The 17,833-nt window shown below is 46.3% G+C and overlaps 1 protein-coding gene across 1 annotated transcript in view; it reads left to right on the top strand.

The window, feature by feature from the left end:
• Positions 1-17,833, top strand: part of oxsr1b (oxidative stress responsive kinase 1b) — a 66,708-nt gene that overhangs the window by 31,824 nt on the left and 17,051 nt on the right. Inside the window, exons 4-7 of the mRNA XM_031584121.2 lie at positions 2,294-2,435; positions 12,228-12,283; positions 14,365-14,474; positions 15,697-15,798. Of these exons, the coding sequence (XP_031439981.1) occupies positions 2,294-2,435; positions 12,228-12,283; positions 14,365-14,474; positions 15,697-15,798 (410 nt within the window). The remainder of the gene's footprint in view (positions 1-2,293; positions 2,436-12,227; positions 12,284-14,364; positions 14,475-15,696; positions 15,799-17,833) is intronic.

The raw sequence follows: 17,833 nt of genomic DNA, 5'->3' as shown, positions 1-17,833 counted from the left end.
ATGTTTTTTTTCAGCCATAGTCTCTTTTCTCAGAATTGGAGTGCAGAGTATAGCGATGTGATTCTTTTGACTGCCGGGAGAGATTTTTTTATTTTTTTTTCCTTTCTCTGTGTTCCCGTCTTTGTGGTTGTGCAAATTACCCCCTGGAGAGTGAGGAGAGAGAACAGACGAGAGAGAGAGAGAGAAAAGAGAAAGGGGGAGTGAGATAGGCAGAGAGAAGGGCTGCTTCTCTAAATTGTCACAGTGATGGAAATAGCATCTGCAGCCGTTGAGTCTCCTGCTAGGAACACAGACATCTATTGTTTCTCCGGGGCTGTATGAAATGAGACCGATTTGATGGGTTCCTCTGTGAGGGACAAGCTTAGCCGGACCTCAGCCAGACCTCAACTAGACTCCTGCTGGGTCAGACTCTCACCTCAGATCTCCGATCTCTCTCCATCTCTCCTTCTCTCTCACTCTCTTCTTTGCTCCCCCTTCCACCCTCTCTCTCTCTCTCTCTCTCCTCTCTCTCCCTTTCTATTTTTAGTTCACCCTGATCACCATTCTTTTTTTTATCTTTATTGCTCTGCAGTCTTTTTTTATTTTACCTTCAGTGTGTGTCGGGAAGTCTCTCTCTCTCTCCTTCGTTTACTCTCACTTTCGCTTACATGCCGACTACACTTTCTCTCTCATCTCTATCCCTCCCTCTCTCGTTCCCTCTCTCCTACTCCGTCTCTATCTGTCTTGGAACGGCTCCAGGTCTGGTCTGAAGGATGCGGCCTAATAAAGATGCTCATTGCCCTTTCTCATAGTGCTGTTTTGACATGCTGAAATTGAAATGTCATGGGAAGAAAACAGGATCAACAGTTTCTCTCTCTCTCTCTCTCTCTCTCTCTCTCTCTCTCTCGCTTACTCTGGGCGATTTTAAGATCAGTGCTTATTTTCCACCCATTGCAGGTCTCATCAGCCTCAGGGTAATCTAATTAGCCTGTATATATGAAAGATTTTGGGGAGGGAGGATTCATTGTTGGAAAGTGACCAAAATATCCGGCGTGGGTTATTAGAAAATGAAAACACTGTCTCTGTCTGAGCGACCTTTAATAAATAGATGTCAGATCAGGATGAGACGCCTACAGGGATCGGTTTGGATTCCTTCAGCCTCGGGACACACACACACACACACACACACACACTCACATACATACCATAGCTGATATTATGACTGTATAGCCTCGATGCGTGGGCTTTGACAAATGAGCTGGCCAAGTCCCACTGCAATCCAAAGCGTTTTTATGTTAAAGCTCTGCAGGAGTCTATTAAAGAACGACTGTGTCACAGTGGAAATCAATGGAAGGGAGGAAAAAAAGACAATGAGATTAAAGCAGCCCAGTGTGTAAGGCTAGAAAGGACTGCTCCCACTCACACCCATCCTTCCACACAGCAGAGCCAGTCTCTCCATTCATCTCTCGGCTCGTCTGGTTAGGTGGGTCTGCTCTTCAGAAAAGGCCAGACAAGTGTTGACCTGAACACTTTACTCTGCAAGCTTACACTAGTCACTACTGACCAAAATGGCAGCTCATTAGGTGTATACAACCACACACGCATAGGTTACACATGAGAACACACAAATACAAGAGAGAAAAAAACATGATAATGAATTAAAAAGGATTATTAGATATAATTTGTTTATATAAATATTGACGTTATCTAGGCCAGTTCTTGCATTTGAAACGATACATTTTTAATCCTCACGAGGTAAATAGTATTAATGCGTTTAATTTGTGCTGTGTGTGTCAACTCTCACCTCCTGTAATAATGAGATTAAATAAGTATATGTAGTATAATTTGCACAGGCCATATACCAGTAATACCAGATCCACTGAACTTTACGTTTGTCCTGTGTGCCGCTGATCGTAATGGACTGTTTGTCTCTTTACGTTTGTCCTGTGTGCCGCTGAGCGTAATCGACTGTTTGTCTCTTTACGTTTGTCCTGTGTGCCGCTGATCGTAATCGACTGTTTGTCTCTTTACGTTTGTCCTGTGTGCCGCTGATCGTAATCGACTGTTTGTCTCTTTACGTTTGTCCTGTGTGCCGCTGATCGTAATCGACTGTTTGTCTCTTTACGTTTGTCCTGTGTGCCGCTGATCGTAATGGACTGTTTGTCTCTTTACGTTTGTCCTGTGTGCCGCTGATCGTAATCGACTGTTTGTCTCTTTACGTTTGTCCTGTGTGCCGCTGATCGTAATGGACTGAGTTTGTCTCTTTACGTTTGTCCTGTGTGCCGCTTAGCGTAACGGACTGTTTGTCTCTTAGGCTCGATGTTGGACGTGATCAAGCACATCATCTCTCGGGGGGAGCATAAAAACGGCGTGCTGGATGAAGCCAGCATCGCCACCATGCTGAAGGAGGTGCTGCAGGGCCTGGAGTATCTCCACAGAAACGGGCAGATCCACCGGTAAGGCCCCCTGACCGCCACGCCCGTTTGTAGCTTTAGAGGATGCTTGGCCACACACACATCCTTAGCATTACTTCACTGGGAGTCTAAAACACTCTCTCACACACACACACACACACACACACACACACACACACACACACACACACACACACACCTTGCTTTTTAGGGTGCCTGTCTATATACTCTTACACTCACTTTTCAGAAAACCTAAAAACAGCTCTAGCTTTGCCCTACAAGTTGCCAGCCTCACACATCCCCTGTTGGGGTTTAACAGCCACACGCACACACACACACACACACACACACACACACACACGCGCACACGCGCACACACTGGCCTGAACTGCACCACTTCAGTGCCAGCAGCTGTAGCAGTAGCATACTGTCCTCAGTATCACTTTACAAGGCACCCAAAAAAAACACACAAGGTTTGAACTTCAGTACCACGCCCAGTAGTATTAGATTCTATGTCCCCTTGGTGTTACATCAAAAGGTTTGTCCTTATGGCTAACCAGTGATATTAATACAGAGGTTATCAAATACTAGGCACAGTTAGAACAATGTTGCCACCACCCTCTGCGTCGCTTTCCACGGACCACACACACACACACACTCAAGGCTTTATCTATACAACTATACCCAGTAGCACCACAAAGCAGAGGCCGTACCCTCCTGATTTGGTGGCTTGTTGGTGATTTGAATGCACAGGCTATATCCAACACCAGGGCAGAGTAGATTAAAGCCCCAGCCTCCATGTGGACCTCTGGGGGGACGCATATGTGCCCTTGCCCCCATGGCTCTTCCTTTCCAGGAGAATGATGATGGGAGATCCCAATCCCAATCCCAATCAGGCACTGACGCATTTCAGGGAAGCCTCCATTAAAGGGTGGTGGCCCCATCCATCAGGGTCTTATCAGGACCGACCGGTTTAATATTGGAGTCCTGTCTCCACCGGCCCGTGACCTTGGATGCCTCCGCTAATGCCGCTGCTCGTGCGTGCCAGGAATTCCTAATGAATGTGGCAGTGGTGTGATTTATGATGTTCCAAAGCGTTTCATTTCTGAGTAGATGAGATGCACACCTATTCTCATGAATATTCACCTACTCTGGTGGTGTGATCAATTGTTTTTTTTTGGCTGTTTTTGCAGTGTTGTGCTTGCAGGCATCGTTCATGTTTCATTTGGGTTTAATAACTAGCAGTCAGTATGCTAAGCAAGAGATATTTCTCAGGTGACCTGGACGGGCTTTTTTTCGCTAGACAAACTGTCTCCTGGCGATCCTCCAGAGCCTTATTGAAACCTAGATTAAAAGCTCACCTCTGTGATCACAGAGCCTCTGTTTAATATTAATGGTGTTTATTTTTTCTTCTCTCTCTCATGGCATGTTTCCTGCCGGAAGTCCCCTATGCGGCGCAAGCCGTGTGAGTGTAAATAATGCACGGCCTCTTAGACCGCTAAGCACTCGCCTGAACTTAAGAGGAGAATCTCAATGAAAGGAGGGTTGGAGAGGGAGAGAGGGGGATAGAGAAGAGAGGAAAGGAGAAAGGGAGGTAGAGCAGGAGGGATGGGGAATGAGTAAGGGAGAGAGAGAATGAGAAAGAGAGAGGAAGGGGGTGTGAGATATAGAGAGACTGCAAAGAAAGGAAGGGAAGAGGAAAGTAACAAGAGAGAGAACGAGAGAAAACAGAGAGAACGAGAGAAAACAGAGAGAACGAGCGAGAGAGGGAAATGGGGGGGGGGTGTGAGGGTGAGATATAGAGAGACTGCAAAGAGTGGGAGGGAAGAGGGAAATAACAAGAGAGAGAACGAGAGAAAAGAGAGAGCGAGAGCAAGGAGAGAAAGAGAGAGTGTGTTCCCATCCCCCCTGCTGCTTGCCGAGCCGTAAGGTGTAAATCTTGTCTTACTGGAGGTGATGAGAATACAGGCGGCGAGAGAGAAGAGAGGGGCCGGGATGGAGGGAGGAAGAAAAATGAGACATGAAGATGGAGGGAAAGAAGTGGAGTTCTAAGAGAAGGAGGGAGGGGAGAGGAGGTGCTCCAGGAACACAGTAGAATCTAATTCTGAATCGTAATCTATCACTTTTATGATGTTTTGCTTACAATTGTGACAAGCATGCAGATGTCAACGGTAAACACGATCAAACAGAACCTCAGCAAGCCATGCTGAGTTCAAAGGATGTCTGAGGAGATTGAAAGAGGCTCTGGTCAGGGAACCACATCAAACGTCACACCTGACATGGAAGAACAGGGACGTTTTCACGCGATTCCCCAACAGCTGTTGCTTTTGCTGAGAACTTTTATTATTATTATTATAATTATTTGTATTGTATTATTAATATTAGTATTATTAGTATTATTATTCCTGGGGCCATACCTTACTTACAACCATCTGTTCCAACTGTAAAACTTTTGGTGACAGTTGAGGCCCCAAGTGCTAGTTTGAATATCCCTCAGGCATTGCTTTGTGGTTTGCAATAGGAATGCAATATTTCTAATTATGTACAAGCCCAGTTTAAAACCCTATATTGAGACTGGTGTGACCGTTGGTGCCCTGGAATGGTACTACACCTGTTTTTTTTTTTCCCCAGGCAGGCTTTTGTAGTCGCAGTGTAGCGCTTGCACTGGCTCTGTTCTCCTAGTCTGGGGCCTCGAAGCCAAAGCTCTGTGTCTTGGAGGACATCTGTTGGATCGCCGGAGTGATTTTCGTCAGGAATGTGTTTACTGTACGGGCTTAGCACTGCCAAAGCCAACACACTACTGACGGCACTGCTGGCAGGCACATGATCAGTGCCCGAGTGAACGCACCACTGACAGGAGGCCTGGCACACACCCCACTCTAGTCGAAAACATGATCAGTTGATCTGTGTGTGTGTGTGTGTGTGTGTGTGCGTGTGCGTGCGCGCATGCGCATGTGTGTATGATGTAAGCTGTATCATATGAGTAGCTGTAGAGAGGTAGCTGGAGGGAGGTAAGGGGGTTGGGGGGGTGTCACATGATTCCTGCACTCTCAGTAGAATGTAATTAGAAGCTTGGGCCGAAGGCTCACCCTGGGTCGTTCACCGTGAGCCGGTTAACTTTGCCACCTCAGCCACAGCTCTCTCTCTCTCTCCCTCCCTCCCTCTCTCCCTCTCTCTCTTTCTCACCCTCGCTCTCTCTCACACACACACACTCACACACACACACACACACTCTCACACACACACACACACTCTCACACACTCACACACACAGCACAGGGGTATCAGTTCTCCCATCTCACCACCTCACCAAAGGTGGCATCATCCCTCCATTCTCATGATGACTTTATTCTTCCCCTCTGCCCTCCTCACATCTGAGGAAATAATCCACCATCTCCTTTTTGTCCTCTCCATGGCGTCATCCCCTCCCTCATCCTTCTCCACTTTTCCAGCCCTCCAGTCGTCTCCCCCTTCTCTCTCTCTCTCTCTCTCTCTCTCTCTCTCTCTCTCTCTCTCTCTCTCTCTCTCTCTTTCTTTATCTCTATCTTTATGCATCTCTCTGTCTATGCAGTAATCACTCCCATGTGTGTATGTGCCTCATGGAGGCATTCTTTGTTCTTGAGAAGGCGCCTTATCCTGGATGTTTATCTCTCAGGCCAGCTGTGTGTGTGTGTGTCTGTGTGTGTGTGGGTGGGTGTGGGTGAGAGTGTGCGTGTCCATGCTGGAGGCAGTGTCTCTTAAGACATTGGTCAAGAATGGCAATGGTGTAATGCTTCTTCTATGACCATGAGCTTACCACACAGCTGATGAGATCACCGTCTTCTTCATCATCATCTTCATCATCATCATCATCATCATCATCATCATCATCTTCACCATCATTATCATATCCTCTCATCTCCACAAGCCACTTCACCTTTCCCCTGATGTATAGCTCTATACACTGCAATAGACAGGGTCTGCAATGCTGTTTAGTATCCTTCCCATGAGGGATAGACTACATAGAAGCAAGCATCGCCGGAGGAACCTCAAGTGCAATAAAGCTCTCTAATGGCTAATGGACACGAGTGGATGATGTCAGAGAGCCTCGCCGCTGGCCCAGAGGCATGCTATGAGCATAAATCTGCACCACGATGTCATAATGCTGAGACACCATTTAGTGGTGGATGTTTTTTTTTTATTTGTATGTATTATTTCCGAGACACATGTAAGGTTGGCTGTGTCCTTAAAAGCGCGACAGCTTTATCTTTCCAGCGTGAAATTGGTGGAAGTTGGTGGGGGTTTTTATTCAAAGGCCTTTTTCATTTAAGAAGTGTGAAGCAGTGATTTGGCTGTGACACACAACTCCCTTTAAGTGGTCTTCCAGAGAGTCTGATTGGAGAATGTCACCTTTTTTGTGTTCTGGCCTAGGGTTAGGACTTAATGTAACACCACGCGTCTCACAGACCATGTCTGTCAAAACACTTGCCATCTCAATCCCTATTCACCACAGCCGAAACAATACAATTGCTGAACGAACCACAAGCAGGCACCAGATAAGGCACAAATGGCACAATAAGAGAAGCTTACATCGCACAATAAGAGATACCTGAGTCGGATACTAGGGTGACGCCAAGTTTGAACAAAAAGTTGAGCTGAACTGAGCTCGACTTTCAGAGTCCTCTTTTCAGAGGTGGAGGAGAATGTGCTCAGCTCGGCCATAAGAAATCAGGAAGTAGAAGAGCGTGGAGAGGAATGAAGTTCAGCTTCCCAAAATGACCATTGTGTGTCATCTCGAAAGCAAGGGTCAGGGCAAACACGGTCTACCACCAATATGTGTGGGTGTGGGTGTGTGTGTGGCTGTGGGTGTGGGTGTGGGTGTGGGTGTGTGTGTGTCTGTGGGTGTGGGTGTTTTGAGTGTTTGTTTGTGTGTGGGGGGGTGTTTGTGTGTGTACCAATTTGTGTTAATGGAGACAATGAGGTCACCCAGACATCGTTTAATCATTTAAGTGATTTCATGCTGACGTTGCATTTAGCCTGGCTATTCTGGAGTACCAATGAAATGTAGTTGTGTTGTCTGAAAACGTTACGGTTTGCTCAAAGGTTTGAGTGCTTAAATGAAGATCATGTAAACAACAGTCCGTGTTGACGTAGACACTAATGGCCGTCCAGATATCGTTTAATCATATAAATGTTTTCATGTTACATGTAGCCATAAGTCTCCTCCATCTTGGTCAGACGTTTTTTGTTACTCCCGCTTCTGTATAGAACGTCACGTATCACATCACACGCTGAACTCATTGGTTCTCACGTGGCTCTGAAGTTGGAGATTCGCCATCTTAGTTTCGCATCACCTCACCAGATTCACTCCGATTTCACCTAGTCTTCAGAGCAATTGCGCCCCTGCACAACCTGAATTGAGAGCAAAGCAAATTTTGCTGCAGTGAAAGTGTACCGTCAGTGACCTGGACCTTCCGGAATCTTCTTTCTCATTCCCCAGGTGATGTTGAACCCTCTGCCCCCTGCCTCCCCTCCTGCTGAAGTTGCAGTGTTGCACTAATCAACCCCTCCCCCCCCACCTGTCAATCATGATAAATCATGACTAATCACATCCTCTTCCTCCTGAGGATGGAGGACGCCAGTGCAGAGGTAGTCAAAATAAAGGATTTCAGAAATGTGCCTTGTCAGTATAAGTGAATGGGTTTCTATGCCAACCGAAAATGCCTCTTTCTCCCACGGGTAGGTGCTCCTTCTCTTGCCAATTGTATCTATGGTCTTCTTCCTGAGTCAGGGTAGAGGAGAGATTGGTGCAATTGGATGACTCCGTGGAAATGGCACCATTGCGTATAGTTCAGGTCACTCAGTCAGACAGTCAGTCAGTCAGTCAGTCAGGCAGGCAGTCAGTCTCGCTTTCAGTCTCGCTTTCAGTCTCGCTTTCAGCCGCCTGTCTTGCATCCTCATGAGGGTGCCGCCGGAGCCCAGGCAAGGCCTGTTGACACAATCCCAGCTATGCGATCAGACCAGACCAGACCAGACCAGACCAAATCAGCACATCCACCTCCCACCGGGCTGACGCTCACTAAAGCCCTACTGACAGACTTACTGACAGACTCAGCATTACTGAACGTCAGATAAGAGCGTGTGTGAGTCATTATACATTCATATTATTCAGGGAGGACTAAAACAAACGATACAGTCCCTCACCCAAGTGTGATTCAAGCCTTTTGGTGTAACTGGTTACAGGCATTCGTATTTGCACTGACATGATTCATGTACACTCATATTTACACTTACGCGTGCACATATTTACTTTGACTTTGAAATGTACGATTATGTTTTCGTGCCAGGGTGAGGGCCTTACATTAGGAAGGAAGGAACATTGTGCAATAGAGAATAGACTTGACCGCTCAGGAAGGGAGAGCATAGTTTGTGTGTCCTCCAGAGGCAGGGAGTGAGTGATAAAGAGGGAGTGTCAAGAGTGTATTTGGCAATAATGCCGACATGCGCGAGGAGACGTATGGAATCATGTTATTAGGCCGGGCTGTCAGAGAGATAGAGAGCAAGAGAGAGAAATTATGGGAGGTGAGCCTGGTTTTCCCTGGAGACTGACGCCTCCGCCAAGGCAACCCGCTGTGTGAATGTCTCCCAGGAGACCATCTCGATCTGTGACCTCGTCTCATTCTCAGCCACACACTTTACGTAACTTCATGACCGAAGAGCGTGTGTGAGGCGTGTCCACAGAATTTAGACACTGGTTTATGTTTTCCCTGCATCCCTTCCAAGAGTTGCTCAATCTCCAGATTTGACTTGAGTATTCTGACATGTCCCCGTCTGAAAAGAGCTTGTCGTCTTACCTGCCTGATGCCTTTAGTCGTGCTCTTGACAGTTGTCGTCTTAGCTGCCTGATGCCTTCAGTCGTGCTCTTGACAGTTGGAATAATAATACGCGCCCCTTACAAAAATAAACAAACAAATAAAGGCTGTTGGTGCAGTGGGTGTATGTGGTTATGTGTGTCCAAGTATGAGGGTGTGTGTGTGTGTATGTACACATGTGGTTGTACCGTTTGTGCCTGAGCGAGCATGCGTCTCTTCGTATGGGGGCCTTTGTACAGTTCACCAGTTTCTGGACTCCTAGAGGACAAACCTCTATGTCAAATCCCTCTTCCTCCTTCCTCCAACTTCTTCATTCCAACGTCTCTGCACTTGTCAGGACTCCCAGACATAGTAATATGCAAACAATTATCATACGTGTTCGCGGTGTGCAGGAATGTTTCCAACCACGGCAATCATCTCCCAGCACACATGTGCGTCCACTCCTACACTTCCTCTGACTGTAATTACAGCATTATAGAAAGGCATTGAGGGAGGCCCCATTAAATACACCAGGCCACAGTTGGATGGTGAGCTGGCAACCCCAACCTCCATGTCGCATTCTGTTCATAACCAGGCGGTGGAGGCTTACAGATACAGTCTGCAATTTTGGGAAACGGTTGTTGATTTGAGCTCAACAGCCAATCAAATTACATCCCTTCCTTCTGTGCTCCTGAAACAACGTGTTGATTTGCTGGAATTGTTTACGGCTAGGTCCGAGTGACCATGTTTGGTTCTTTGACTTTGACACAAAGTGTATTTGATTAGAATTGCGGACTGCACCTTTAAAGCTAATGTTGGGGGCCACATAACTTCACATGAAGTTATCAGGTCCTAGCCTTTGGTTACATAACTATAAGTTATAACCTATAATAACCTTTATGGTATAGCTGTATAGCTTCAGTGCCTGGCTGAGTCAGTGTGTGTTCGTCAGTCTGTCTGTCATAATGCTCTTAACCACCCTTAAGACTCCTCATAATTAAGTATTTGAGTGTTTGGAAGATGCTTTTGTCCCAAGTGACATCGTCATATGTCCAGTGCTTGGCAGTAGACCTGAGGACCAGGCTGATACTGGAATGATTTAAGTCCAGCCTCTCCTGTGTTGCCAGTGTCATTGTTTGCTGTTAGAAGTCAGGCCAGAGTTCTCTTGTAGCCCATGGTAATAACACTAACTTCACCCTCGACAGTCCTACAGTCCTACTTTAGCGTAGATAGAAGGAACTAAAAAGATAAATCGCTTGATGTTTGACAGGAAATATAAAATATAAACATGTTGCACAGAGACCAAATGTTTGTTTGCTATATTTGCACCTCGAAGGCACACTTCCCCTTTCACAACTCCTTTTTTTTTTTTTTTTTTTTAAAGCCGAGCCTCTAAGGTTTTACAAGGGCAAACAGAGCTCTGATGTGTACACACAAGGAATTGATCCCCAGAACGTCAACTAACCAACTCCAATAGTGCTCAAGATGGCAGGAGAAACAGCGACGATAAGTGTCACTGGCCATCCCCAAGAATTTCTTATCTTTGAGTACTAGTCGAGAGAGTGTGAGTGTGTGTGTGTGTGTGTGTGTGAGAGTGTGTTTGTGGCATAGTGTGACACCCTCTTCAAGAGAGACTGAACAGGAGACCAGAGGACTGGTGTCTTGAAGTGCAATGCTCTCCTCTAGTAGAGGTCACCCAATGTGCCTTTTTTTCTCTTAGCTGTAGTGCTCCTTGTGGAGTCAGTGGCTCTGGGGACATTCTACAGGTATCGCTTCTCTCTGGTGTCTCCTGCTGTTCACTTTCTGTATTGCAGGCATCATTCACTGAGCCTTGCCAAAGGGTAATGTATTCATGTATTCACTTATTTCCAGAGCTGGCCTTCATCTGTTTATTAAAGCCAGCAGGCGTTCAAAAGCCGTCCCAAGATGCAATTTATTTTAGTGGAGTGAAAGCAATTCGATCACATGAACTCTCCCCGATCGCCACTCCAAAGTCAATCTCCTGTTGTAAGGTCAGACCCTCCTGATCTGCCATCTACGGCCGCCGCCCCCCCCCCCCCCCCCCCGGAGTCTCCTCCACTCCGTTGCATTAACATTCAGAGGGAAGACGGTAAAAATACAGAAATCATTTTTGTCCTCTTATCAGCACCTCTCGGCCCATTCCTCTGTGTCTGCATTTATCTGTGAGCATCTGCTCATTCTCTGCGGCCAGTGTAATAAAAGTGGATCTATGGCATTGGACTGCGTCGGCGGTTCAGCGCAGGGGCCGTCTGGGTGTCTAGACAGAGTGTCTAGCGAGAGAGATGCAGTCGCACTGCATCATGTCACGTTGCATCTTTTTTCTTCTTCTGTTTATTCAGTTCCCTACTGAGGAATGGCAGTGTGGCAGTGACTGGTCCAGCTGCTAGAGGGACAGAACTGGCCAATCACACACACACTCTCACAGACAGACACACACACACACACACGCACAGTTACGCACACAGTTGTCGCACATATACACATTCACTATCCTTGTCCACAAGGACTGTACTTTCTCACACACACACACACACACACACACACACACGTTCAGTCACTCACTTCCACACATCTACACACACGTGCACACACACATACACATTCAACATAAACTGACCCATCCTGAAGGATTCCTCTTATCAGCATCCTCTGGAAGCACAGTGTGTAGGATGAGACGTGTTTTTTTTTTACTCTAAGATGTCAGACATTATCCTGCTCTAATGTCTAACATGTGTTCCTCTTCTGTAATGAAACTGTTACTGTTGAAGAATACGTGACCTCAATAGGACCTGCTATGTTATTTTATATTTCACCCTGTGATGGCGATCCATAGACAAACCCTCTTCCCCTTTCTCTTTCTCTCACACACACACACACACACACACACACACACACACACACACACACACACACACACACGACAGAAAATGACTGATGGGTATACGTGCTAATGGCCTGTGCCTGTGTCTCTGTGGTTTGGCAGGGACGTGAAGGCTGGAAACATCCTGCTCGGGGAGGACGGCTCGGTCCAGATCGCAGGTGGGTACTTTCCCCTCGCACACACGGATGACACGTTAACTTCCTGTTGGCCCGCTTCCTGCTAGGCGCAGAGGAAGAGGAAGTGACGGCTCGTTTGCGCTCAGTCACTCCACACTGAGCCACTCCAGGCACAGGCTCAGGGGCACGAGAAGGTCCAGACATATTTACACACTGCTACAGATGTTCCCCAGATGCATGTGGTCCAAACATTACATCAGGATATACACCAAAGAATCTGCACACCAGTCAGACGTTTTGTTTGTATTTCTGGAGCTCCATTGGTCGGGATGGCCTTTCATTCATCATGTATGGTGTGGCAGACAACTGTAGCATTTCAGGGTTTTTAAGGGAGTGTTTTTTTTTTTTGCCTTTTATTCTCTAAAGGTCTCTTCCTATTGCGCTTCAGGTTTGTTATCAAACTCAAACTACAGAACTGAAAGTGTTTTGGAACTCTCTTCCTAATGTCTCACCTAGTCATCTGTATAAATACAGCAGATCCTCAGCTATAGTGTTAATCCCAATACTGTGCCTTCCATATTAAGTACGGCTGACTCTGAGGTATAGTGTTAATCCCAATACTGTGCCTTCCATATTAAGTACGGCAGACTCTGAGGTATAGTGCTAATCCCAATACTGTGCCTTCCATATTAAGCACGGCAGACTCTGAGGTATAGTGCTAATCCCAATACTGTATGATATTCCTGTGTCCTGAGCTCCACTCAGCAGCAGCACCACAGCTGTGGGGTGTCTGTGCTGCATTGCAGCAGTGCATTCCTTCTTCCAATCCTCCTTGGGGTAAAAGCCCTAACCCTTGGGAAAAGAAAGAGAGAGAGAGAGAGAGAGAGAGGGAGGAAGGAAGGAAGAGGTGAGTGTGTAATCTCTCAAGGAATCTTCTCTGGGTAAAAGCTCTGACACTTGGGACAAGGAAAGGGAGAAGGAGAGAGAAACAGAGAGAGACAGAGAGACAGAGAGACAGAGAGACAGAGAGACAGAGAGAGTGTAATCTCTCAAGGACAGTTTGGCCGGGCGTGACCCTCCCGTGACCCTTGTAAGTAAACAGGCACTGCTGCTGTGGCCCACGCTCTCGTGCGCACGTTTCTCACGGTGGGAACCAGCAGAAAAGGTTCACACCGCGCTCGTCAGCGCACCACATCTGGCTAGTGTTCCAGGACTTTGGACTGTGGTGGTGGTGTTTGTGTGTGTGTGTGTGTGTGTGTGTGTGTGTGTGTGGTGTGTGAAGCGGTGTACAGTGTGTGTGTCTGTGTGCGCACGCACATGGTGGGTTGGGATGGGTGCAGCCTTGCCAAGCCCTCTCATGCTCAGCACTGCCCCCCCCTCATGAAGAGGACTGGATGCAAATATATAGAGACGAAGCAGCAAGGAGTGTGTTTCACAGGGGAGCAGATTTCTTTGAAGATCCAACCACAAGATTATACGAACGTGGCAACGTGTGTGTTTGTGTGTTTGTGTGTGTGTGTGTGTGTGTGTGTGTGTTTGTTTGTTTGAGATATTTGGAGAGCAGTAAGACACACAGACATCATAAGCAGCCTCACCACACATACACACAAAACGCGCACACGCACACACACACACACACACACACACACACACACACACACACACACACACACACACACACACACACACACACACACTCTATGTGCCACCCCCTCCTCCGCCCCCGTAAAGTCTGTCAGTTTTGTACCCCTGGGGAGTCTGAGCGGTGCGGCGACCGGGTCCCTGAGCGAGAGACACACACACACACACACACACACACACACACACACACAGCGTTTGATTAAAGCAGAGCTAAGTTACCTATTTTCCACTCGTATACTTCTCAGACACACAGAGGAGGGGAAACTCAGCTCTCATTCACATCAGGATTTTAGGGTGTTTCAAGGAATCTGTGTTTCCCCCAGTCCACTACCAAATGTTGATGTCCATTGTAAACTCATCCATGGTTTGTAAATCGGGCTTGTAAAATGCATACACTTCATTGTATGACCATTGTATGGTCTGTTGATGTTATTGTCATGTTTATTTTGTCTGTTTGTTTGTTTGTTTGTTGTGTTTGCTAGACTTCGGTGTTAGTGCCTTCCTAGCCACGGGTGGTGACATCACCAGGAACAAAGTGCGGAAGACATTCGTGGGGACTCCATGTTGGATGGCCCCGGAAGTGATGGAACAGGTAGGTGCCCACACACACACACACACACACACACATAAGCAGTTGTGCACATGAAGACATACATTTACACAGACATAAACACCATGCTTACACTTATACACTCACTTATTCTCTTTCACAGGCGTCAGCGAACACACACACACACACACACACACACACACAGTGTAATGTTGTGTTCACCGAGAGATTCGATATTCACTTGATATTCTCTTTCACAGGCGTCAGCGAACACACACACACACACACACACACACACACACACACACACACAGTGTAATGTTGTGTTCACTGTGCAGCTCTGTGCTGCATTACCGTTGACAGTCTTTTGGTAGTGCAGTTTGTTCTGGTTCAGCGATAAACTTGTTTCCTCGTGCTGTGAGAAATGAGTGGTGGTGCGAGACAGCAGTAATGTCTGCAGCGTCCATCTGTGCTTTGTACATCTGAGTGATAATTGGCACCAGTAGCTCCTCTCCACACACACACAGACAGACAGACAGACAGACAACATTCAACAACCGCTGAGTGCCTACGAATTAAATCAGGCAAGCAAAGACTCAGAGAGCATCTCTTGTTCGTCGGCCATGCTCTCCCATGCGTGTAACGATGAGGATCTTACGGGCGTAATGGGTTCAGTCAGCAGTTTGACTCGTAGTTTGCTCAGGGCGGACGTTCCCCTCCACGACCGTAAAAAGAGAAACATTTACCAAGTGACAATGGATTCAAATGGGTTTCGTGCATTACAATAGCCATTTCACAAAGGACACAATCTCCTCCCAGCCAGAAGGGGTAAGGTCTCTGGAGAAGATTAAAGGTATTTGAGTGGGCTCCGGGTCCGTAGCCTGTGCTAAATCCACGCAGAGAACGTGCCGTTTCAGCTGAATGACTGAGAACCCTGCACTCTCCTTTCTCCTTTCAAATGTTAGCTTCTGGTCAAATCTGTTTTGACAAGACCCTTTAAAAGATGTCAACAGTCTTGGTTGGCATGGGTACAGCAGTAGGCAGTAGTACAGCAATATAACTCATAACATTACATAGATCTCTTTTGGCATGGCAGCTTTATTGTTGTTGATTTAGTCATCGATTTGTCTTGATTTAGTCATCGTTTGAACTTTTGGGTCATTTAATTGGACTGGAATTGCATCAGCCGCACAACTTGTGTCTGTTTTTGTTTGATACTTTAAAGCAGTACGTGTCTGTGTGTGCCTGTGTTGTGTGGATGCAGGTGAAGGGCTACGACTTCAAAGCCGACATCTGGAGTTTTGGAATCACAGCCATAGAGCTGGCAACAGGAGCCGCCCCGTACCACAAGTACCCCCCTATGAAGGTGAGGAGACGTGCTGTACTGCCTGCTTCAGTGGGTGTGTGTGGCACTTATTCGTCGAGACGATTTCAGCTTAAAGAGAACCTGCTATGCTTCTCGTTTTTCCCCCCTTTCCTTTAGTGTATTGTAGTTTTCGTTTTGTGCATGTAAACGGTCTGCAAAGTTACAAAGCCCAAAGTACAAGCCAGAGGGAGTAACTCTCCCAAAGAAACCACTTTTCTCAGCTGCCTGAAACACCTTGTTGGAATGCCAGCCCTTTGTTACAAGATGACACAATCTCGTAAACGAAATCCTTATTGCCAACCTAGCTAAACAAACAGAACACACTGGGCTCATCGGAGGGGAGGGTTGGGGGGTTAAAGACCCAGGAGCTCTTACAGAGCGTTTCAGACAAAGGGTGGATAGAGAGCTACAGTATTAGGAAAATAAATAATGTGTTTGGAGATATTGAAGTGTAGACCCCAAAAATACAATTATGGACAATAATGGTCCCTCTTTAACAAGTGTGTAAGTAATGTGCACCTGTTGGTGTGTGACTTAAAGATCTTGGCCAGGTTTGGCTCATGTATGCATTGCAGCCAGTGGCGGTTCTAGACAATTTTTACTAGGGGGGCCAAGGAGGGGCCAGTGTTTAACCAGAGGGGCACGTAAAAATTATACGATTTTTGTAACCAATAGTAGCTAGGTAGTCATATATAATAATATATAGTAATAATATAATAATTATAATAATAATATTATAATAGTATTGTTTTCTGTTTATAGTTTCTTCAAATTTAGACTTTTTTAAATGTAGTATTTTCTAATTCTAGTGGTTGGTTAGCTGGCGAACACATTCATGACAACGAACATATCGTCATACAAAATTGCCCCACCAGAAATTTCGGCTAAAATCGCCACTGCTATTCATACTAAAATCTAAGCATGTGCTTTTTTATGTGATGTCTCCTTTAGGATTTGTTTTTGGCGTTACAATCGTGAATAATTACTGTCTTATCAAACCTAAACTCTCCTGAGCAAGCGAGAGCTGTAGCTGATAGCACATCTAAATGAGACAGAAGGACAGCGATATTTGGAAAAGGCATTGATTATTGGCTGCGATCCATATTTATTAACTTCAACTTTATTTTGTCCCTTAAAGTCTACAAAGCATCTGCCCCAACTTTCTTTTCCCGACATTTACATTTATCTTGTACATAATCCATCCCCATACACCGGAGATTTCAAGAGTACAAATGCCCATCAATATGCAGTTGCAGGATGGGTGAACGACACCAAGATATGGCATCTGGAGACAAAAAATATGTATGTGATCACAGGTCATGTAAGTAATTCAAACAGCGATTATCAACCGTGTTATTTTAGTGGTGGTTATGAGTGCCAATATGGGCTAACGAGTTGTAGCTAAAGCTTTTAGTAAAGGGCAAAACAGCTCGCTAGCTATTAGCACTCTAGCTTGCTCAGGAGAGTTTAGCTTTAATAAGACAGTAATTATTCACGATTGTATCAACGTGCTGCATTTCACTTAACAGGTCAGTCATTCCCTAAATATTTTGCAATAGAACGAAATTCTTTATGTGGGTTTCTTTGGCGACAGTTGTCGCATCCAACAGCACAACATATCCCGGGCATTTGAACTTTCTGTGGGTTGTGACCGACGCACAGCTAGACTACTGTGTCCGTGTTGGACACAAATATGGCGGCGCTTAGACACACGTCACATGGTATCCATGAATAGTAGTTGCTGTCGCTACACGATGGTAGTCCTTTGGGGGATAGTAGTCCCTCACATTGCTCACACAACTCACAGTTGCTGAGCTATCATTCACCGACGAGCACCACACCTGGCAGACTACAGTGTTTGGGTGCGCCGCTTTAATTTACCCGTGTAGAACGTTGTGTCGCATTAGTTCCGCTTTTGGCGCTCGGGTGTAAAATCATAATAAAATTCATAATTTTTGTATTTGGTCAGCACGGGGTGGCCACAGGGGTGGCCAAGGACATGTCTACGGGGGCACGGGCCACCCCAGGCCTCCGT

Source organism: Clupea harengus, chromosome 17 (assembly GCF_900700415.2).
Source record: "Clupea harengus chromosome 17, Ch_v2.0.2, whole genome shotgun sequence".
Taxonomy (NCBI): domain Eukaryota; kingdom Metazoa; phylum Chordata; class Actinopteri; order Clupeiformes; family Clupeidae; genus Clupea; species Clupea harengus.
This window is presented reverse-complemented; position numbering and strand designations above follow the sequence as displayed.